Here is a 22419-nt window from a genome sequence, read left to right on the forward strand (position 1 = left end):
CAAAAATATTTGCGTGGTTCAAAATGAGGGTATCTTTTTATTGCCCGAGTAGTATTAAGTTATATGGAATAGTTAAAGTATAATATCGAATTAAGCAAGGTCCGACCCCCTTGTCTGTGTAACAGTCTTCTTCACCAACACGTTCCAGCCCTTCTCTGGTCTTGGCTGGCCATCCTTGTCTGCAGCAATATCTGAGTGACTGCTGTTCCAGTCATTGCGAAGCTCCTTGACAGAGTCAGACTCTGCAGATCGGCTCGTTCGCTTCGAGCCCTCGCCGGCCTTGATATCATCGCCGTGGTCAATGATGGTGGTGACGCCGATACGCTTTCCAGCATTGTCATGAAGGTCAAAGGCCTCCTCGCCGCCTGATACACCATGGCTGCGGAGGTAGCCTACCGAGGGGTGGTTGCTGCCGGTTCGTTGCCAGGGTCTGGCTGAGTTTCCACCACCTTCGGCTGAGGATCCGTGACCGAGAAAGCTTCGGAGGAGGGGTCGGAGAGTGGCAACAGCTGCGGCGGTGATACCGAGACCGGTTTCGACAGTCGACCAGATGGCGACATCTGATGTTGAGTATAGGAAGTCGCCGATATCGGTCAAGGACCACAGGTATGGGAATCGGATGATGGTTGCACTGGAAGCACTATAGTACATTGTCAGCTACTGTCGACAGATGGATATCATCAACTGGTTTGACTTACATAGCACCAGCTGCCAAGATACCAATGACAGAGATCTTGGTCCTCTTGCTCATCTGCAGCTTCCAGACAAGGAACATTGGGAGAATACTGTATGTCCAATCGGACGCACAACTGATTGCAGAGTATCCATAGAAAGCGTTGGAAACGACGGAAGCGTCGAGACACTGTCCTGCGGGAGGGTTGGCTGAGTATCGGAGCCAGAAGAGAGATGTAGGTCTGCACTGGAGCACAAACAGCAAGAAGAAGAACAAGCTGTAAAGCTCAGTGACGCCGGTGGCGACATAAATGATCATCCTGTGCGTTCGGGTAACGCAGATTCGGAGCAAGAAGATGGCAATACTGGCTTTGATGGCCATGTTGGTCAGGACGTATGTCGGTTCGCATGTCCACCACATCTAAGTAGAGGTTCGTTAGATCGGGTGTCACCTGATATATGCATCAGAAGCAACGTACCTGCATGGCTTTGACTAAATCATCGCCTTCGATATCCTTGAAGTGACGTCCCGTTCCATATCTGGTACCGGTGAGTTCGTAAGAGCAGAAAACGATAAACATAAACTTGAAGCTGTTAATACTGATCCAATACTGATCCATGCATGACGCATACCTGGGCGATGACGGCAAACCAATCATCCAGCGCAAAGGCCTTGATAACAACGGCACGACAGTAGACTCGTAGAATAGTCGCTATTGAGGAAATGACGACAAAAGTGTACGCGACCGCAGCAATCTGCGTCGCCCGACTCTCGACCGCCATGTTGTTGAAGAATGTGGGTGAGTTGGACCAGAAACTCGGGACTGGACAGACAGGGGACGACGAGTGGGCATTCGTTTCTAAGCGATCGAGGAGAAGCCAGGCCAGACTATATATGAGAAGCACGAAAGTGGCTCCTCTTTCGCCACCTAAAAGCGGACCAGTATCCAGACCCGGATAGCCTCATCTGTGCGGCGGCGCTGCGGAGAGTGTGGCCGGACGACGAATGGGGGTATAGTCGACCATTAGCGGAGCATCACAATAGTGGAAGCTGAGACGAGTCTAGACCTGATGTGGCTGCAAATCATTTCTGGCGAGATCTCTCCTGAACAGTGAGTTTGACTAGAGGATGTACCTGACTTAGTCTACGAGCATCGAGTCATATGCACTGAGTCATTATACTATCTGGACCAACCAATGCTGCCGAACCGCCTTGACATCCAGCTATTCCAACACAGTGGGACGCTAGCACGAGCGCCACTAGCGAAAGAGATCTTGTGTGCCATGGGTTGCTTTACGGGTCTAACGCTAGCTTGGTGTTTCGTCGGTCCCAAATGGCTGTAGCGTTTCGGGAACGTCGGACCAATTTGCGTAGCGTTAACCAGATAAAGTCAAGCGCATGGCGAGTTGGCCGGTGAGACAGGAGTCGTGGAAAATTCTTTCACTCTAGCCAAGACGCCAGGCGTATTCACCACGTGTGTGACGACGGGAAGGATTTTTGGCAGAGAAGGGGGATGGAATTTGGAGGGGGGACGACGCCAGTTGTACTTGGCAGTTGTCTGCATGCTAATGTTTATCCGGGGTTACTCGGCCATTTTATCTAATAGTCCCCGGAGACCTGAGTGACATATATCCAGGTAGGTAGAAGCTACAGTCCCCCTTTCTTTTGCATTAGAAACCCCAAAGTCTGCTACGTTTCTCAATTGGAATGATGAAGTCATTACGTGATGGTTTTTTTCTTCAACTCGTGGCTTTCGATTTATCGTAGCATTTTGACAGGGGAGGTCTAGATGCCGGGTGTCGAATGATTTTTCGCAAGCCACATTCCCCTCGGCCAAGGCACTACTTACCTCTTGGGGATTTATTGAAGCTCAATGACTCGGGATCTGCACTTTATCTCCGGTTTCGCCTTATTTATTTCCTTTTTCTCAATAGTCTGGTCAAATGTTTCCATGTCTCAGCCTAGTACGTCAGGCTATTCTTTTCCATTTATTTGCTTTTTTTGATCAATCTTCGAGAGAGAGAAAAAGAAACGAGAATCCAGTGTCTCAAAAAAGTCACGTAGCAATAGAAGTGGGTTTGATAGCTGCAAGAGATTGAGTCAAGTCAAAAGCTGAGTATCCGTTGTTGGATACAGAGTCCTGGGATAAAGGGTTCGTAAATGAGGATCCATCCAACAAAAACACAATAATAAGCATAACCCTACAAGATGCAACGACTAACGCCTTACCAGCCCTAGAGCGTTGATCCAAACTGACCGAGCGACATGCAGCGACATTATTGTTGAGGCATTCGTGCTTTTCCCCGGAAAAGAGTATCCAAAAAAAGCGAAAGCGGCTCCGACGGTATATCCAGATCCATAGAATATGATGGGTCACATTGAAATGATTCAGGTCTCGCTTGCAGTATATGCGAAGAAAATCACGCCTTTCTACATCGAGGTTAACATGTCACAAGACCCTTGTGGGCAAAGCCCCATAGCTGAAAATTGATCTGCAGTGACACAGACAGTCAGAAAATTGCAAAGAGATTTCTAGCCCCTGGAAATGCATGCATCGCTCGAATCTGATGCATGCACGTCGATCGGTGGAGAGATTTGTGATATCTCGTAAGGCTCAGTCATGGAGTTTATCATTTCTTTAGTCTTAATCTTGGCCGATAAGCTGTGTCTCGATCTTATCGCCTGTCTTCTTCCAGACCCAGTGTCTATCATCATTACACCAGGTCGAATATAGTCATGATCAGCAGGAATCTTGTTTTCCGGTGCCAGGATGATACTAATCCTGGGTGATCTGCTATCTCGATAATGGCAGGAGAGTTTGCCTTTCCAGCATTTCTAGATGGCAGCTGTAGGATCTGCATGATTTCAGGCGTTACATTAAAATTGGTGGACCGTTTTACTTGATCATCATATTCTAGACTTTCTAGCTCCAACTCTGCATTCAAGCAGTTCGCCGTCTTTCTCGTGAGGTCGTTTCTCAAACATGTTTAGTTATTTTAACTACCGTACACTAACGAATAGCACGAACAAACAACGAGAGAAAATTGCCGGCCGGCTGTTTGTTGATAGCATAAACAGGGTATAATCTGACAATGTGGGATTAGTTGTTCTAGCGTGGGAGGCAATCTTATGAGAAGATGGAAGAGGCCACATGACAATAGCGGCATACTAGAACACTTGGCATGGGTCAAGACACTAAATGCAGTGCGTATAAACGATTCAATGCGGTTAAATATACCCGACATTGCTAGTATGACGATCATTGAGTGATCTAACTAGAACTTGTAGTAGCTGGCATCGCGGTCACACACTATCAATGAGGGCAGAAAAGGGCCGCAGGGTAAGTCAATTCTTTTATTTACCAACCGGCGAACTGATTCGGGTAACAGAACAGTCTCTGTTAAACTCTCAATGTTTTTCGGTCAAATATCGTGATATACTGCAAGAACAATTTTATCAACTAGAACATACACTTTAGTTGAACAGCCGATAAGTCCGTGAGAACCTCTGATTTAAAGTCTCGATTCTATTAGCGGATGATCGGGGCATCATTAAATCATGATAGATTTGCCACACAACCCTCTGACAGCAAAACCGAAAAATTTGCCCATTTAGACTCAGTATTCCTCAAGTAGATCAAATCAAGGCTGTAAGGCTGTAAGGCGAAGAATGAAAGATCCAAAGAAAGAAAATTATGTTGATCTGAAAGAGGTCTCCACGATTTTCTGGAAACGCCACGGGCCGTGATCGAATCTTCAGTAAGAAACATCAACCACCCAATCGGGGGATAGGTAGAGTCTCCAAAAAGATGTTACCACTGTTTCTAGGCTAGGACCGGAGCGGTGCAATTAAGTTCAGCACTAACAACTCTTCTAGACCAATCTAGGCATGTCGGTCGGGTCAGCATTTTTTTAATGACGCGAGATTGGCGTCTAAGTTTCACTTGTTCGGCTATGTGTATCTCCCTCTGGGCTAGGGCGCTATACTGCCGAGGTTGACTTGACTTGGTGGCCGGCTATGAAGATTCAAGGGGCACTCGGTAGAAGATTACACGAGCTCTAGAACATGGTACATTTACGACTTTGGTGTGTGGTTTCGGAGCAATGTCGAGTTTCGGGCAAGATGACATCTTTGTTAAACTTGCGACAATAGTTTCGTAGTTAGGCACGCCGAGTTTTGTCGGTAACATCATCTGTCCGTATACTTGAAACACCATTGATCTACCCCCCTTGCCTTTGTGCAAACAAGTAGGCCACTATGAACTCAGAACGTTTCAGATGCAGCGCATGAGAAAAGAGAAGTCGTTGATTAATTACAATATGATACGTTGTTAACTGGATCTCTGGCAGTAAATAAAATACACAGACTATGTTTACAGCCATATTGCTTCTTATCTGCGTATCTTCAATACTCCTCCAGAGATCCTCTTTGCAAGGTTCAACCCAATGCACCCGCTTAGTAAACCTCGATCTTCTTACCGCACAGGCTCTCGCACGACACTTCAATCTTGGGGGCCTCACAGTCCTGTCCCAAAGCAGTGACAGACTTGATCCTGAGCTCAAAGTCGCCTTGCTGTGTGGTCTCGAAGCTATGCATTGTTAGCCCTTGCTTTTATCCATTTGACTGTCCACTTACCTGCGAATCATGATACTGGCACCAAGGATTTTGGCCAGGTTAAGAGGCTTGGCATCCTTCTGAACAGTTCCTCGAACGGTTGGGGTGAGGTCCTTGAAGTAGATGACAACCTGGTGAAGTTCAATCTCTCCTTCAACGACCTTGGTAGCAGGGAGCTGGAAATCATAAGCCCAGTTGACTGAAGGTTGATCCTTGCCTCCCTTGGTCTCAACGCCTGAATCTCTGATGTTGATGGTATAGATCTTTCCATCCGAGTAGGGGATCTCAAGAAGGAGACGGTCGTACTTGGAAAGATCAGTAGGCGGAAGACCATCAATTGTACGCTGCGTGGCAAATCCAGATCCACCAAGAGTCTCGTAGTCCAAGTGTCCGTAAAACTTGGCGATGGGGTGAGAGAAGGGGTTCTCGTGAGTCTTTGGCTCAAGGACATCGAAGTAGGACTGGCTGATACCTCCACGGACGGTATCGTCTGAGGCAGTCCAGATGTGCTTGTCCCATGGGCTGAAGAGAGCCAGGGCAGTGACGACGACTTGGGGGATATGCATCTTGGACTAGAGAAGAGGAAGGTAGCGAGCGTGATTGAGTTTGGACTGTTGATCTGACTGCTGATGAGGAGCATAACACCTTCTTATGTATTTGTATGGTTTCTGCCAAGCTCAGCCTTGTAATCTCCGTCATAAGACAAACCCAAGTCCACCGCCCATCAGATTTCATAACAAACTATTGCACTAGTTTATCTTGCAGCCCGTATTTCCACCGTCTCACAGAATCCCATAAACTCAATTGACCAACGTTACTAATATTGTGTCACTCACCCTGATGAACCGAAAAGTTTATTCCGTGCCAACTCTCAGGGTCACCTTAATCTCCGTAATTTGAGACACAACAGGATTTGTATCCAAAAAGCAGCCAATACGTGATCACCATCGCAATAACAGTGAGACTGCGGCGTCGGATATTGTCTTGGCAAGGGCTGAAATACTCTGTGCTGGAATGGAGGTTGGACGCAAGGTAAGCTTAAAGGTTAATTCCCCAGCCATTTATATCCATGTCTGAGACTTCATCCCTTCTGGGCTATTGAGTATGAGACATATAATTTGGTTTCTGTCTAAACTGACCATGTTGGGAATGGTATGCATACTTGATATCCACATTATGAAACTTTACCATTAAGAAAATGCGATTGTCCAAAAAGGGTTGATCACTTTAAGCCTCCCCAACCACCGCCCAACGGCCCAGACAGCTTTTCAGATTTACGGTTCGGTGATGTGGTAATTTGTTGTCTCACTCACTATCACCCTGCTGCATTGTTGGTACTTTCCCCAGCTTTGAGTTGCTAGATAGTACCCGGCTGAGCTACATTCCTTGTTATACGGGAAACAAAGGCTAGAATCAGGGTCCTGGTTGGACTTGGTATCGTTCTTTTATCCTTTAATTATGCGCTACTTTGAACACACTTTGATAATTTTAATCAAGCCTAATATGACCGGGAGAATACATGTCAAAATGGAATACAGCTCGTGAGGCTTGAATCTTGACATGTTCCCTTTTCTTCCACGGAAACATCGGACCCAGCAACGATACTGCGGGATTTACTGTTTGACTTGAACCCGTTTAGCCAAGACTGAGTGTTGCTGTGGGAAGAATATTTATTTAGACTTTCCTCATTCCGTTGTAACGATCGACCAACGCTCGTATTCTCAGCCGTGCGCCACAGGAAGACGGTGTCACATGGAGAAGGCCATGTTGTCAATCACCTTGGGCGCCCCAGAATATCAAGAATGCTGATTGGCGAAAACTGTAGTCAATCCGATCAAGACTTTAGTCATAACAATGAGGACAGAAGATTCGTGATTTTATTACAGTGACAAAGTAACCCATCTCGGGGTTGCCATTCAAGAACATGACGGAGCTAAAGAACATACATACTGTCTATAAAGCTCTTGAATATAGCTGATATTGCTATCGGGCGGGATATCAACGTCAGACAATCACGTACTCGTAACATCAACATCCGCGACAAATTTTAGCGTGGGGTACTAAAACCAAGACGATGATGTAGAATTTTTATCAGACATGGGAAGTTGCTGTTGAATCCTCCGAATCGAAGTCATGTCGACCCTAGAGTTACCTCTCGACTGGCTATGTCTTGTTCAAGTTGGTGTCGTTACTACTTCGGTTATCCCAGCTGTGGTGTTGAGGATTTTCGGAAAACTCGTGGATTCTTCATATCGAACCACTCGCATTCTGTCATTGAAGCAAAATAAATCTCGGTATTTGGCGAATTTAGAAATATGCGCTACAGCCAAGCTGATTAACTGGGTCATGGTGGACCGCTAGTCAGTGATATGTAAGTATGCGGTGAGATTGGGATAGATGTCATTGTAGTGCTCAGGTCTCTTTACAGTTATTTGAGTTTCTCGGTTATTTTCCAAGTGTCCCAGGTTTGAGCGATTTACATCAGCCAGGCCACTACAGATGCTAGGACCATGGGGTCATCTACGCCCTACAGGGCTGACAGGCTGTGAGAAAACCGGATAATTACCCAATTTTCATGTGAGTTTTCGGTCCCTCGTATCAGAGCTCGGGAAGCTGAGGTAGACAGCGGAGCAGTTTCCCAAACAGCGATAAGTTGCAACGTAAGACGAGTCTAGACCATGGGCTGAATGAAAGATATGACCACATTCAGCAGTAGAGGCTACAGAAAAGCTTGGCGTAATCCACGACGGCTACAATTGACAGGGTACAAATTGAGAACAACCAATTGCCTTCAGAGTAGTCATCGGTAGGGATAGGGATGGTATGACATTTGCAAAGCTGAGTAGCAATATTGATGGGCAGCCTCAGGGTATCAGAAACATTGGCTGATGAGAGCACAAGTGACGAAATTAGTAGGTCAGTTTATGCTACTAATACTACTGTTTTTTGGCTATTTATTTCTGTATCCCAGGATTTAGGATGTCAACTTTTCTGGTACCCAGTAGGGCAGCAATAATTTAGGAAAAGTATTAGTAGAAGCTGAATCTCTTTCCGTTGGTGCAATTGTCTCTCGTAATGCAGCCATCATGACGACCAGTAAATGTTTGCTCTTCTTCACAAACAGTGACTATGGCCAAGCCAATGTCGTGCTTGCGACAGCACATGCAATCGGCCTCGAAAACCCAAATGTCGAAATCCACATCGCTTCGTTCCAAGAACTGGAAGCTGGAGTCAACGATGCTTCCAAATTTATGCAAACGTCAGCATCGCAGCAAAAACTACCAACCCCGAAATCCTTCATCTTCCACAAGATAGAAGGGATCAGCTGGGGACCGGCTACGAAACGCCCTGGGACGGCAATTTTCGACACGCTGGAGTTGACACCAGGATTTGTGAACTCGGCGAAAGGTGTGGCTACTCTGCCCGCTGTCATGGTTCCTTGGACTCCGGAGGAGTATATGGAGATTTATTGGGACACACAAAGAGTCTACGATGAAATCAATCCGGATTTGACCATTGTTGAGCCTCTATATACGCACGGCTTGACATTCTGTCATTACCGAGGTGTGCGATGGATGGTCCTTTCTCCAAACACTATCAAAGAGTTTGCGGTACCTCTTCAGCCCAAGTTGGCTGCGCTGTGGAAATACCCAATGTGAGTTGTCAATCTAGAGCATAGGACCCAAAACTCATTGTATAGGGCCTGCTCAGCACTACCGTATCCTATACCGTGGAGTCTCATCCCGACAAACATCGCTTTCAGTCTGGTAGCCGGCTATACTCTGCTCACAAACACACGCTTGAAGAATGCAACCGAGATTCTACGCAAAAAAGTGAATCCTTCTATTCAACTTATGACAATGATGGAGCTTGGTGTCTTAAAACCAGCACCAGCGAATCTATCTATTCTCGTCGCCAATAGCCCCGACATTGACTACCCATTCACTGTAATACCCCCGCAACTCACATCGTGTGGTCCCATCGTACGTGCAGCGCCGCATATTCGAGAGGTTGATCCGGATTTGGCCACATGGCTCAGTCAGGGACCAACGATCTACAGCAACTTGGGCACACATCACAAGTCGAGTCCAGATGAAGCACATGAAATGGCCAAAGCTTTGAAGAAAGTTCTTGACAAAGGCGATGCACAGAGGCCTAAAGAGAGACCTCTCCAGCTTCTCTGGAAGCTGGGAAGAATCCCGGATAAAGAAGGAAACCCTCCACTACAAGACTCATACAATGGAGTGTGGGCTCCAGTGCTTGATGAACTACAGGTATACATCAAACAGGGTAGAGTGCGCATCACAGATTGGCTTGTTGCCGAACCAAAGTCTGTGATCGAGTCTAAAAACATTGTATGCTTCGTCAACCATGGCGGAGCTAATTCCTTCCACGAAGGGCTATGGTAAGAGACAAACCTAGACTGTCTATTCCTTTGCTTACAAATTTTATAGTGCTGGGATCCCGCAGGTTCTCTTGCCCGCTTGGACAGACTGCTACGACTTTGCTAACAGAGTTGAGCTTCTTGGTATTGGTCGTTGGGGGAACAAGAAAGCGAAGCCACGTTGGGAGAAAGATGAACTCTTCGACGCTATTGCTGACACAATCTTTGGACCAGAGTCAGCACAGATACAAAAGACGGCTAGGGAGGTCGCTGCTTGTCATCCAGAGTGGGAAGGTCGACAGAAGGCTGCCAAAGAGATCATTGACTATCTCACATGCACTCAGTGATTAGATAGACGGGGCTTGAAGAGGCTGAATATCCTTTTGAATAATAACAACCATACTTCCGACACCGAATTTTGTGACCGTGTGTCTGAGATATACAGTGAGAAAAATCTGTTATGAAAGACCGTGTATGTGCGGTGATTGAGAAGCAATGGGTAATGATCTAAAGAAAATGAGTAACAAATAAAAGACGCACACCAAATTCATATAATCTATCCCGTCCCGTGATGCTGAAGTACATAATCGACATCTTTATCTCCACGACCAGACAGATTAACGAGGATCCGTTCAGACTTGGGCCGCTCTCCCGCTAAGCGTATAGCATACGCCACAGCATGTGCACTCTCTAGAGCAATAATGATCCCCTCGCTCTTGGCCATTTTGAAAAAGGTACTAATGACCTCTTCATCATGTATTACCCCAACGGATATTCGTCCAGCTTCATGGAGCATTGCCATCTCCGGTCCTATGCCAGGATAAACCAACCCAGAAGCTACAGATGATACCGAAGCAGGAAGACCCTCTTCCTTTTGTATGACAAGAGTCTTTGCGCCATGCAAAGTTCCTGGTTTGCCATATGATAACGTGGCTGCATGCTCGCCAAGTTGACTAGATCTCCCGAGTGGTTCGACAGCGTGCAACTTGACGTCCTTGTCTTCGATGAAAGCCGAGTACATGCCCATTGCATTGGACCCTCCCGCGACGCAAGCAACAACATGCTCGGGTAGTTTTCCGTCGGTCATGGTAAGGAACTGCTCTCTCGCTTCTTGACCGATAACAGATTGAAAGTCTCGCACAATCAAAGGAAATGGATGTGGACCGATAGCTGACCCAATCGCATACAGTGCGTGCTCCCTTTGCTCTATATACGCGTTGAAAGCGGAATCGCTGGCATCTTTGAGAGCAGACTGTCCTGCTGTTGCAGACACAACCCTTGCGCCGAGTATCTGCATGCGACCAACGTTGGACTTCTGTTTCTCTATATCGACAGCGCCCATGTGGATCTCGCATTCGAGACCAAAGTAGGCAGCGGCGGTTGCAAGAGCGACACCATGTTGTCCCGCTCCAGTCTCGGCAATCAACTTTGTCTTGTCCATGGCTTTCGCAAGGAGTGCGAAACCAACGCAGTGATTGATCTTGTGGGCGCCTGTATGGTTGAGATCTTCTCGCTTGACATAGATCTGAGCACCTCCGACTTGTTGTGAAATGTTTTCCAGGTAGTGTATAGGTGTTGGACGGCCTTGAAGACCGGTGCGGACTTTTTCGAGCTGTCGGAGAAAGTCTGGGCGTTGTCCAAGTTGTTCATATTTGTCCGCTAGCTCTTTAAGCGCTTGGTGAGCTTCAGGCGGATAATAGTTGCCTCCAAATTGGCCAAAGTAGCCGTTGGAGTCAGGCCACACTTGAGAGTGAGACTGTTCATATATGGCCATTGCTGTGTTATGTCGTTAGAGAAGGTGTCGGGAATAAATGATGTTTGAATATTGGTTTTGTAAAGATTGATGGCAATGATGAATCCATTCAGATGATCATGTCGAAGCTATTTCAAGGTGAGACACAGGGCGCACTTTGACATGCGGGGTATGACTTGACAAGTTGACGTTGGCATGAAGGGTGCAAACTAACCCACAAGAGCAAGATTTGGTCATAGTTAAGAACCATGCAACAGCAAAAAGAATCAGGATTATAAGCAGTTTGGAATTCTATAACCTAATACATTTAACTTTTTAATTAATAACAAGTATAAAAAATAAATAAAAATTACTTCCTATCAACTTTAACGGTCCAGCCTTTAGCCCAGAACGGCATTCGTCCAACAAGACTTTGGAGTGGCAGGGCTGGCCCTCGTTTTGCATCATATACCACTTATTGTAAAACTCTGTCTGAAGTCGAACATGATGAAAAGGCCACATTAGGTGTATCCGTTAGTATAGCTTACAGCAGCATCAGTGGTCGCCTTTTTGAAAACCGTACCGCCACTGAGACTTGTATAGGTAGTGGAGAGGCAGAACTAAGTCGCTGTTTATGCGAGGATAAAATTATCGTAGTGCCTACATTGATGAAGAAATGCCTAGGTTCCCCTCGTTCCCTAGTCCGAGTAGCCACATTTCCAAGTCGTCCCTCACCCCTTCTACAAGGTCCGTCTCTAGGATTCCATCTTGCCATACAAGCGACACCATCATGTCTCCGCCCTCAACGCTTGCGGCATTGACGGCAAGCGCACAGCTAACAACCGGCGCAAACTGGGCAAACAAGACACTCTCCAGTTCCCAGGGGCCCTTGGACGCCGGGGTGGCGATAGAACCGAGATTGCTCAACGTCCATAGCTCCCGCCGAGGCTTTCCGTATCTGGCCTGGAAGATATCACGCCAGTCGCCAGCATAACGTAAAAGATATGAAAACTCGTTATGGGGCATTGTGTCTGTTCTTCTCTTCATGTCCTGTCGCAATTTGACTGCTAGCTCCCAGATGGTAGCATCCTCAGCCTGTCGAATCTTAGCCAGGACGTCAGGCCCAAAGTCCTGCGCGTGTGATGATGCGCACACAGACATGCAAGTCTTGTTGGGATGCAGGTTCTCCGGAATCCACGGTCGTAAGCTGACAGCTGTGAGATTGACAAATCCCTGTCGCTCTGTCAGGGGCACGCGTCTCGCCAATGAGGTGGCGCAAAGCGTATTGAGAAGATTGGTCATTGTGGTCTTTTCCTCGCGGCACCTCTTAACTACAGCTTGAGTGACTATGGGGTTCAGCGAAAGGTAGCGGATGTTTATGGCTTGTATATCAGGGTTGTACGGCTCGCCCGCCCACGTCTGAAATGTAAAAGGCTTGAGGAATGATGGTGCAAGTATATTCCAGAGCTCGGATGCTATCCAGAAGATGTCCGCAGTGAAGTTGATGAGCTCTTCCTGCGTGAGAGGGTAGTCGCGGCAATCACCAGTCAAGTTTACGACGGGACTTTTGTCCATCATCCGCGCGACGGCGGGGTCAGGATTGTTGAGAGCGTCAATCAAGGATGTGTGAAACCTTGCAGTGCTTTCTCCGTCGAAAATGGCGTGATGAACGGTCAGGCAGATACGGAGTCGGCACACGTCCTTATCTGCCGAGCTTGGCTCATGAAAGACCCGGACGTGCCAACCGGGGCGCTTTGAAAGATTAGGCCATGGCTGTAATAATAGCTTTTCGAGGCTCCTAGCCACGGAATCGACAGACGGTGCTTCCGCGTATTCAACTTGCTGAGAAAAGTCTACAGACGACAAGGCAACAAATCGTGGTTGTTTTGAGTTTTCTCCAATAATGCCGACGCGCATTGCCGGCTGCTTGAGCATGACTTGGACTACGGCTGTGCGTATGAAATGAGACGCAGAGCTTTTTTTGAATTTCGCTTTCCATGTCGGAATGGTCAAGGTGGCTATGTTTGAGACGCGGAGGTAGAGTCCAAGGGCATGGCTGGCGGTCCACATGGACTCTCTACTTGTAGTCAGCTTACAATAATCCAGTATCGGACATATACCTACGATGCGCCGCAGCTTCTGATGATGTTGGGGTGGCCCCCATGAATACTGTCAGTCATGGATGATCCTTGACGATGCGTTTATACTCGATGGAAAGAGGAAACAAAACAAGAAGGGTGAGAGGGGCTGAATGATGTATTATTTGCTGGTACCGATACGCTCTATAAATAAATTCCAAGTTAGTTCTCATATCCGTATCTGTCCCTTGTGTTATATTGAGTCTCCCGGCCGTATTGAACCCTTTACCTATCTATTAACAAGCTGTACTACAGCCTGCGGTTGCATTTCTAACACTATGTGGCTGTTGTTTCTCTAATGAATAATTGGGTTAAATACTCTGATAACTGGGTCTATAGCTCACTGCAGACCTGCGTTATTTATTGCGGCTTTAGCTAGGCTTCTGCTCCTTAAAATGGTAATGAATACCTTGCGTAGGGATTGTAATACGAGACCGGTCAAACTTGAAATTGCAGATGCAGATGGGGGTTGATGGTGTCGGCAGTTGTAAGACGCGATGTTACAAAGCAGCACTCACTAGAAGTCTAGGATGATCTGCATTCCCCCTGGTTGCATGGCTCGGCATTTGACACTCCAAATCATGCAAATTTCTCCTTTTTCCCGAGAGGCCAGGGGATAGGGTTCCATCTTCAATTATACTTTTTTGAGCATTATGACTCTCCCGAGAGGCTAACCGTGACCCCTGGCTAGTTCCCGGACGTCCCGTGCCGAAAACACTAAAAAGATTAGTTTGTAATGCTTCATGTAGATCGTTTACGACCACGTAACGCCTGTGGATCAACACCCTCTTCTTCAATATATCTAATCGGTTAACTATAGAACTTAAGAAGACTTACTACTGCTTATTTATTGCAAGAAGCTGGATATAGAGCTATTTCAGCTATAATAAGCCTCTTCTGTAGATATAATCTTCTCTTACGAACTGAGGTAAAGTCTAGGTATCAAGCTAATAGGAAAATGGTGTGCAATTTAAGCTCAGGATCCATAGGCGTTACGTGGTCTTAGGAGATAATATTAAAGCGGAGATAGCGGCTCCTACTTATTTATACCCTTGCACCCAAGCAGTTGAAAATGCCTACCCTTGTTGAATGGACTGAAACCTCCTCGTATTCTACCTGCCGCGTCTAGCCATCTAAATTCGGCACTTTCAGAGGCCTGCCTTGGCAAAAGGGTCAAATGGTTTCAAACTCACTGCCTTCTCTTAGATTGCTATATCCAAATAACCACCTTAGGTCACAAGGTGGTACCACTGCTTTTGGTGGTTCAACTCCTTCTGCATTACCGCCGGGCTTGCCCCTAGGTGCTTGCTTGACCACTGCACCAAAGGGCCTTCCTCATGCGGAAGAAATGTTACAGACAGTGGTGGATGTAAAGATATGTCCCGTGTATACAGGTATATATTTACCTATACTTCAGACTGAAGTATCGCTGTCTCTTTTCTATACGTAACGATCTCACTTGCACAACACTACTTTCATACTACTAGCTTATACTCACTCAACACCACCAGAATGGAGTCCACCAACCGATTCATGATTGGCGTTTTCGGGCCTACAGGTGTTGGCAAGACTAAACTGGGAGTCTCTATTGCCAAGTCTGTCCATGGCCAAGTCATTTCGGTCGATAGTCTGCAGTGTTACTCCCCCGGGGGAATTGTTACTGCCAAGCCCACTCCTGAAGAAATGGATGGAATCGAACACCATATGATCGGATATTTAGAGGCTGAAGAGGAGCCAACGAACTTTGTGGCAGAAGCAGTCGAAAGACTGGAGAAACTCTGTGACCATGGGGCTATACCTGTGGTTGTTGGAGGCTCAACATCGCTCACTTTGCCTCTCCTGCGCGGTGCTTTGAACCGTGGATGGCGTATGGCTGCTATCACCCTGCTGCCGCACCAGTCTACCTATCTTGGCAACATAGAATCCAGAGTGGATGACATGCTAGAGGCCGGTCTTTTGGAAGAGCTCTCGGGTCTGAAAAGCCTCGAAGACAGGAATCTGAACGGAAAGCCCAACTTTCACAAGGGTATTTGGAAGACAATTGGTTACCAGGAGTTGTATCCATACCTGGAGGCTCAAAGAAGCGATGGGCATTGCGATGAGCTGCTCAAGTCTGGGCTAGCCTCCATGAAAGAAAACACCTTTCAATATGGGAATACGCAACTAGAATGGATTCGTCAAGCACTTTCTCCGTTTCTACACGCAGAGAAAATTGCAAATATGAGCCTGACGGTTGTTGACAAGACATCTTGGACTCGGGGCGTTGAGAAACCTGCAATTCGAATGGCGAGTGATTTCTGCTATGCTTCAACTTCGATCAGTTTCCATCCTATCAACGAACCAAAGCCCCGGGTAATATGCATCTTGTAAGAAAGTCTTATCCCCGTTGCTGGATGCAGAAGAGCTGACTTTTTTAGTGGTGGTTCGTCATCTGGCAACGACCCGGCCCATATGGAGGCCGCCAAATCACTTGGCAGAGTCTGTCACGAAAACAGCATCAAACTCGTGTATGGAGGCGGCACAACTGGAGTGATGGGCGCAATCGCAAGCACCCTCGTTGAGCTTTCTGGGCCTAATGCTGTCCATGGTATTATTCCAGAGGCACTGCTTAAATACGAGGCCAAAGAATCGGGGAGACATGCTCAGGATTCTGCTTTCGCTAGATACGGTAGGCGGACTGTTGTTAAGGATATGCACACTCGAAAGCGCTTGATGATCCAAGAGGTGATCGATGGGGGCGATGGAAGTGGTTTTGTTGGACTGAGTGGTGGCTACGGCACTCTCGAAGAGCTCTTTGAGGTGATAACTTGGCATCAGCTGGGTATCCATGACCGTGGTGTCTGCCTGCTCAATATGGACGGGTTTTTCGACGGGCTTGTCAACTGGCTAGGCAACGTGGTCAAGAAAGGGTTCATTGGCCTACAGGATGCTGCAATTCTTAGCATTGCCAGTACAGCTGAGGGGGTTGTCAAGTGCTTGGATCAGAAACCCGGGTTTTCACGAAAGGGTGAACTTGAGTGGGTCTAGACTATAGCCATGAATAGAGTTCGATTGCTACCTCGCTTGGGGAAGAAATAACGGTACTTACTACATTCACGACGGATGTCTCTCGAGTAGTCTTGTCACTCCAATCCCGGATACGTGGTACGATGACGGCCCAGAAATTGCAGTGCCATAACAAAGAGCTCATAAGAGAAGATCCCCTATGAACGGCAGGAAAATGGTTTCTTTCTTTCGTTCACTCAACAACCCCTTTGACATCAATACCGATGGCCACTTTACACGCTTACTTCGATCCTGCTAATTATTCCCTTTTCTTCGTACTTGGTGTTTTGACCCATGTCTTCATTTTCCGTCGAGGCGAATGGGACCTCCATGTTTTCAACATCCTGCAAGCTTTTGCTGTCCTAGAAAGCAGTTTGGTATACATTGTTACTCGAGCCGTCCAGGCCCAAGGTCTCAGTTTATGGAAAGTCACCACTATATCGTCTTGTTTCACACTGTCAACCTTGATGGGATTGTTAATCAGTATCCTCATGTACCGCAGCTGGTTCCACCGACTGCGTCGATTTCCAGGCCCTTTTTGTGCCAGGCTGTCTAACCTGTACATTACATTTCGCGCCTTCAAGAAGAACCGTCTTTATGAGGAGGTGCAGCAGTTGCATAGACGATATGGGGATATTGTTCGGATTGGTGAGTAACTGTTTTATTTATGCCGATAAAAGATATCAACAAGATCGGTGGCACTCACATGTTACAGGACCTAACGAACTGTCCATCATCGATCCGCACGCCTTACGAGCACTCCATTCGAACAGCTCCCCTTGCACTAAAGGCCCTTGGTACAGCGTCGAACACCCCATCAAAGCCCTACAGATGACCAGAGATAAGGAGGAGCATGCATATCGGCGCAAGGCTTGGGATTTGGCGTTCAGCTCCAAGGGTCAGTGCGGTATCAATATCAGGCGACGTCGGCTAACATGTTGAGAAGCCCTTCGAGAGTATGAAGCACGAGTGGCTGGGTACACAACCCAGCTCGTTGATCAGATAGAGGCATCGCAGTCCACCCCGATTGACGCATCTTTGTGGTTCAACTTTTATAGCTTTGATGTTATGGGTGACTTGGCCTTTGGGAGAACTTTCGATATGCTCAAGAACGGAACAGCACACCCGTTTATGGAACTGGTCCATTCTAACATGCTTACGGCTGGCTCTCTGAGTCACTTGCCCTGGATCTTTCCACTTCTTAAACGCATTCCACTATTAAATCAGAAGACCCTCGAGTTTCAGGGATGGCTCAAGCAACAGGTCGACTGGAGACAGAAGGTATGCAAAAGGCAGATCCTAATGAGTACCTTGTGTGCTGCATTAACGACTTGACTTGTATTACAGAATAATCCGGATTTGCCGGATGTCTTTTCATGGATCCTGTCTGACTACGACGCTCTCGACAAGCCGACCGCTCAAGATACCATAAACTTACGCGGAGACGCTCAGCTTATCGCTGTAGCGGGCAGGTGCGATGTCCTACATGGCGATTAGATAATGCCTGAACTAATCATTCTTTAGCGATACTACTGCGGCATCACTTAGCTGTCTTTTCTCCGAGCTGGCGGTCAACCCGGAAACTTGCCTCAATCTCCAAAGAGAACTCGATCAATACCACGCAGAGCATGACAAGCCAGACCATTTAAGCCTATCAAAGCTTAGATATCTGCAAGCTTGCATCGACGAATCCATGCGACTCTACCCGGCTATCCCGTCCGGCTTACAGCGGATGACTCCGCCTGAGGGTCTGGACATTGGCAACACATATCTTCCAGGCGATACGATAGTAACAATTCCAACTTACACATTTAACCGAGGCAAGGGTGTCCGATAATAATGCTCTACAGTCTAGAAAGGGCTAACAGGCGGCTTATCTACTTAGATGAAAGACTCTTTACGCATGCCGACAAGTTTATCCCGGAACGTTGGACAACAAAGAAGGAGCTCACCAAAGACCCTTCTAATTTTGTTCCATTCTCAATTGGTAATAAATATCCCCAATTCCAGTGCAATATTCTAGCTAACACCTGCACTGTGCTGCAGGACAATACTCTTGTGTGGGAAAGCAGTTGGGCCTGATGGAAACTCGTTTTGTAGCCAGTCAGATTTTGGTAAAGTACAATGTTAGACTGGCGCACGAAGATGTTGCTAGAGACTTCGTTGCTGGTCTACGAGACGGCTTTACCTTGGCTATGCCGAGCCTCTCCCTAGTTTTTACCCAAAGGACTACCTAGACGTCTTGGTCAGCCAGCAGGGCAGAGGTAGGGCCGATGTTCAATGGATGGATGGCTATTCTGCTATGAGTCCGAGTCCCCGGTTCACCTGGACGCGCGTCACTTCTGGTAGTAGAAGCCATTCTGGCACTCCACGTTTGATACTCCAGGTAGTGAGGCTATCTTTAGAATCGGCATCATTTGTCAGTATAAGAATGTATCTCCGATAAATCTCTCAACTGAACTGGGTTGCGTCTCAGGCGTTCATCCACCCTGATCGGTACATGTTGTAATGAATCACTTACTACAGAAAGTCTGATGCTCCGTGGAAGCCCAATCAAAATCTCCATTGCCATCACACTACGGGACTACCGCGGAATCAGGATGAAACGGGCCGTGTCCGAGGCCAACAGCCCACATAGAGTTTTGAAATGCTAACCGGCATATACCTGATGATAAGGTTTCCATCGTAAATCACACTTTTCAAGCATTATGACTCCAATGCTCACACGGGATGTCCCCTGTTTATTTGCCTTGCCGTAATATAAGGTTCAGCTGGGCATGTTGACCGGCATATGCAGTAGGCGAGCCCTGACTGACAAGGAACCTGTAAAAGTTAACCTCAAAGTAAGTGTGGATCTACAGCAGGGACTTTTGGAAACGAGAAGAGAGAACAGTAAGTGGACTAGCTAGCAGGGGCTTTCTCGGCTCGGCAGTTAGAAGATGGCGAATTTTAGACGCTATACTACGTAGTAGAAATATCTGGTGTATCAAACTGCATGAAAACACGAGGGGCAAAAAGTTATAAAGGAGTAGGGCACACTTACAAAAAAGATATTCATCACCTCCAAAAGCTTATTCGAAAAAGGATACTTGTTTTTCTGTTCTTCTTATCCAAACTCGCATCATGCATTTCGCTATACCCCTTGAGTATCAGTCGGAACTAGAGGCAACTGAACCGGTTGACGTTGGAACCGACGAAGAGATTATCTCCTCTATAGAGCAGTACAGGCCTGTAACTTCCGAAAAGAACATCTGGGCTTTTTGGGATTCAGGTATACTTTCTATGCCCTCCTGGTGCAAGCGAAATGTCATCGGCTGGGCGCGCATTTGCGGGGCCGATTGGACTATTCGAGTGCTTGACATGAAACCCAATTCTCCCAATCACGTCTTGAAGTTTATTGATAGGGACATGTTGCCTGAGGCGTTCCTGAGCGGAACCATGGATGGTCACCATACCGGGCAACATTCTGCTGATTTCATCCGAGGTCCGCTTCTTCACCACTACGGGGGTGTAAGTATGGACGTTGGGTGCCTTTTGATTAGGCACATCGATCGCATTTGCTGGGACTTGCTTGCAGATCCAGATTCGCCGTACGAGATCGCGGTGCCGGTTCTGTATGACCAGACGATCGCGAATCACTTCATTGCCGCTCGGAAGAACAACATCTTCATAGAGAAATGGTAAGTATTAATGAGAACGCGATGGGCGGTAGGCTAATGGTCCATGGCTCAGGCACCAGCTCTTCCTGCACTTGTGGAATGGTCGAACCCACCAGCAGGGTATCAGCGACAGTCCCCTGCTGGGTTTCATCAAGGATATACGCTATGATGACGCCACGGACTTTCACTGGGACTGGAGTGTGCCGGTGCCTCAATTTCTAGAGTACATTGCCCAGGTTTTGTGCTGGCAACGCTTGTGCTTGATTCGCGACACGGGAGATGGCTTCAAAAGCTCTGAATACTGGCAGCGTAATGTTCTCTGTATTGACTCGCTCAACGAGGTCTGGGGCGGCGAGAAAACCTTGGGCTTCGATGGCATTGGTCCTCGAATGTACAATCTCTTGACTACTCGCCTTGATGCTGACCCGGATTCGACAGCCTACAAGGATGCGTACAAGCTCGTATGGCGATTATTGACAAGATCAAGCTTTCAGAAGGTTACACGGGCGAAGAATCTGACTTACACACCACATCTCGGAACGTTGTGGGACCAGAACGAGGGAAAAGATTGTATTCCTGGATCATTTGGAGAGCTGCTACGGTACGGGCCGGTGCACTTCCGCCAGAAGCGTGAGAACATCGAGCAATTGGAGGCTAGTGAGCCCAGAACTCTCATAGAGAAAGGGCTCTTGGAGGTCTAGGCAGTTTTTAACCTTGCATCCTCAGAATTGTATGCTGTCACGTCTAAACATTCCAAAAGAATGAAACTCACCCACGTAACCCTATTTATGTGCGTTATGCCGATACCTTCTCATGCCCTTTTTTTTTTTTTTTGTCTGATTCTGCTTTAAATGATAGATGATTAACTAGACTAAGTTAGTCTCCTTAGAGCCGGGGTTTGTTAAGGGTAGGTGGTGCAGATATAACCCTCGCGCTAAGTATTTGCATATAACTTGATACACTTAACTTCCTAGTAAATAATAGTTTAAATAATAATTTAAATAATAATAGAAAACATCTAGTATATAAAATCATCAATAGCATTGCAGAAATAATCCTCATTCTGCAGATACATGACATGTCCGGAATTGGGCACAGTGACCATCTTGACATTCTCCTCAACAGCCTTTTCCTTCGCAGCCCTCATGATAATATCATTCATAATGTCAACAAATGGATTGATCCTCGTGTCATTCTCCCCTTTGACAAGCATAATCCTCATATCATTTCTTATCAAGTCAGGAACCATAGGTCGCATATCAAAGTCGTTATTCTTCTGCAAAGTCATCATTGCTCGCCAAGCATCCATACTCAACGTAGAACTGGCAGTTTTCAACCTCTCATCCTGATCTGGGTTCGCATCGAGCCATTCTTTACTCGCCCAACCGTAATGCATGTGGCGGATGACATTAGTCGTGGTTCCATCTTTCTCAGCCTCATCACGCATCTTGTCAATCATCTCGAGAGACATAATCCCCAGCGCGCTTAGGGACGCAGGCGGACAACCGCAGTAGATCAAGTTCTGGATAAGTCCTGGGTTTCGACGTGCCATGTAAACACCGCTGGCTGCGCCGAGTGACAAACCGATCCAGGCACGGACTGAAGTAATTCTCATGACATACAGTAGTTCATCAATACCATCAATCATTTCTTCAAAGATGACATTGTCGACGTCTTCCAAGGCACTGCTTTTTCCGTGGCCGGGATGATCATAGCTTAAAACACTGAAGCCCGACTTGGCGAGGCGTTCGGCAATGGGTTCCGAAAGAGAGATGTCTGTGCCGAAGCTGTTTGATATGATGATCCATGGGTCATTTGGTGATTTTTCGTGGACTGAGTGGGTGATTTTGCGACCCGACGGCAGTGTTGCACATATTATGGAGTCTGGGTGAGAAGGCATTGGACTTTCTTCAGGCAATGGTGTGGCGACTTAAAATGCCAGATGAGTACGAATGATGTGCACTTGAAGCCAAGGTTGAGTGGATCGAGAACTATTTTGTATTCTTGTTTGGGGACCATCTACACTTTTATTATCAAGGGTGTGTCTTGATATGAGCGGTTAAAGTTGGAAATTCCCGCTAACATCCTTTGACACGTCAGATGGATGGCTTTCCCTGATACTTATGCTTACTTGGAGTACCATGTTGACACTAGATACGTCAGCAGCTTATCCG

General features: G+C 47.0%; 7 protein-coding genes across 7 annotated transcripts, besides 2 other annotated features; 3 read left to right on the forward strand and 4 right to left on the reverse strand.

Moving 5' to 3' along the window:
* Nucleotides 1–90: 90 nt before the first annotated feature.
* FPSE_06376 (uncharacterized protein) lies at nucleotides 91–1455 on the reverse strand (the record flags this gene model as incomplete). The annotated part of the gene is made up of 4 exons (XM_009259494.1): nucleotides 91–640; nucleotides 699–1093; nucleotides 1152–1256; nucleotides 1306–1455. 4 exons carry the CDS (start codon nucleotides 1453–1455, stop codon nucleotides 91–93), a joined length of 1200 nt encoding a protein of 399 aa, XP_009257769.1.
* Nucleotides 1456–5128: 3673 nt separating this feature from the next.
* FPSE_06375 (uncharacterized protein) lies at nucleotides 5129–5853 on the reverse strand (the record flags this gene model as incomplete). The annotated part of the gene is made up of 2 exons (XM_009259493.1): nucleotides 5129–5261; nucleotides 5309–5853. 2 exons carry the CDS (start codon nucleotides 5851–5853, stop codon nucleotides 5129–5131), a joined length of 678 nt encoding a protein of 225 aa, XP_009257768.1.
* Nucleotides 5854–8373: 2520 nt separating this feature from the next.
* FPSE_06374 (uncharacterized protein) lies at nucleotides 8374–10018 on the forward strand (the record flags this gene model as incomplete). The annotated part of the gene is made up of 3 exons (XM_009259492.1): nucleotides 8374–8942; nucleotides 8988–9692; nucleotides 9742–10018. The coding sequence occupies 3 exons, from the start codon at nucleotides 8374–8376 to the stop codon at nucleotides 10016–10018; spliced, it is 1551 nt and encodes a 516-aa protein (XP_009257767.1).
* Nucleotides 10019–10227: 209 nt separating this feature from the next.
* On the reverse strand, nucleotides 10228–11445 carry FPSE_06373 (uncharacterized protein; the record flags this gene model as incomplete). The annotated part of the gene is made up of 1 exon (XM_009259491.1): nucleotides 10228–11445. One exon carries the CDS (start codon nucleotides 11443–11445, stop codon nucleotides 10228–10230), a length of 1218 nt encoding a protein of 405 aa, XP_009257766.1.
* A 278-nt stretch (nucleotides 11446–11723) lies between these two features.
* Nucleotides 11724–11776: a repeat region.
* Nucleotides 11777–15053: 3277 nt separating this feature from the next.
* On the forward strand, nucleotides 15054–16568 carry FPSE_06372 (uncharacterized protein; the record flags this gene model as incomplete). The annotated part of the gene is made up of 2 exons (XM_009259490.1): nucleotides 15054–15907; nucleotides 15959–16568. 2 exons carry the CDS (start codon nucleotides 15054–15056, stop codon nucleotides 16566–16568), a joined length of 1464 nt encoding a protein of 487 aa, XP_009257765.1.
* A 3141-nt stretch (nucleotides 16569–19709) lies between these two features.
* On the forward strand, nucleotides 19710–20946 carry FPSE_06371 (uncharacterized protein; the record flags this gene model as incomplete). Its single annotated transcript, XM_009259489.1, has 2 exons — nucleotides 19710–20266; nucleotides 20319–20946. 2 exons carry the CDS (start codon nucleotides 19710–19712, stop codon nucleotides 20944–20946), a joined length of 1185 nt encoding a protein of 394 aa, XP_009257764.1.
* A 273-nt stretch (nucleotides 20947–21219) lies between these two features.
* Nucleotides 21220–21255: a repeat region.
* Nucleotides 21256–21263: 8 nt separating this feature from the next.
* On the reverse strand, nucleotides 21264–22145 carry FPSE_06370 (uncharacterized protein; the record flags this gene model as incomplete). The annotated part of the gene is made up of 1 exon (XM_009259488.1): nucleotides 21264–22145. One exon carries the CDS (start codon nucleotides 22143–22145, stop codon nucleotides 21264–21266), a length of 882 nt encoding a protein of 293 aa, XP_009257763.1.
* Between the last annotated feature and the right edge of the window lie 274 nt (nucleotides 22146–22419).

The sequence above is a fragment of the Fusarium pseudograminearum genome, chromosome 3 (genome assembly GCF_000303195.2).
Source record: "Fusarium pseudograminearum CS3096 chromosome 3, whole genome shotgun sequence".
Classification (NCBI taxonomy): domain Eukaryota; kingdom Fungi; phylum Ascomycota; class Sordariomycetes; order Hypocreales; family Nectriaceae; genus Fusarium; species Fusarium pseudograminearum.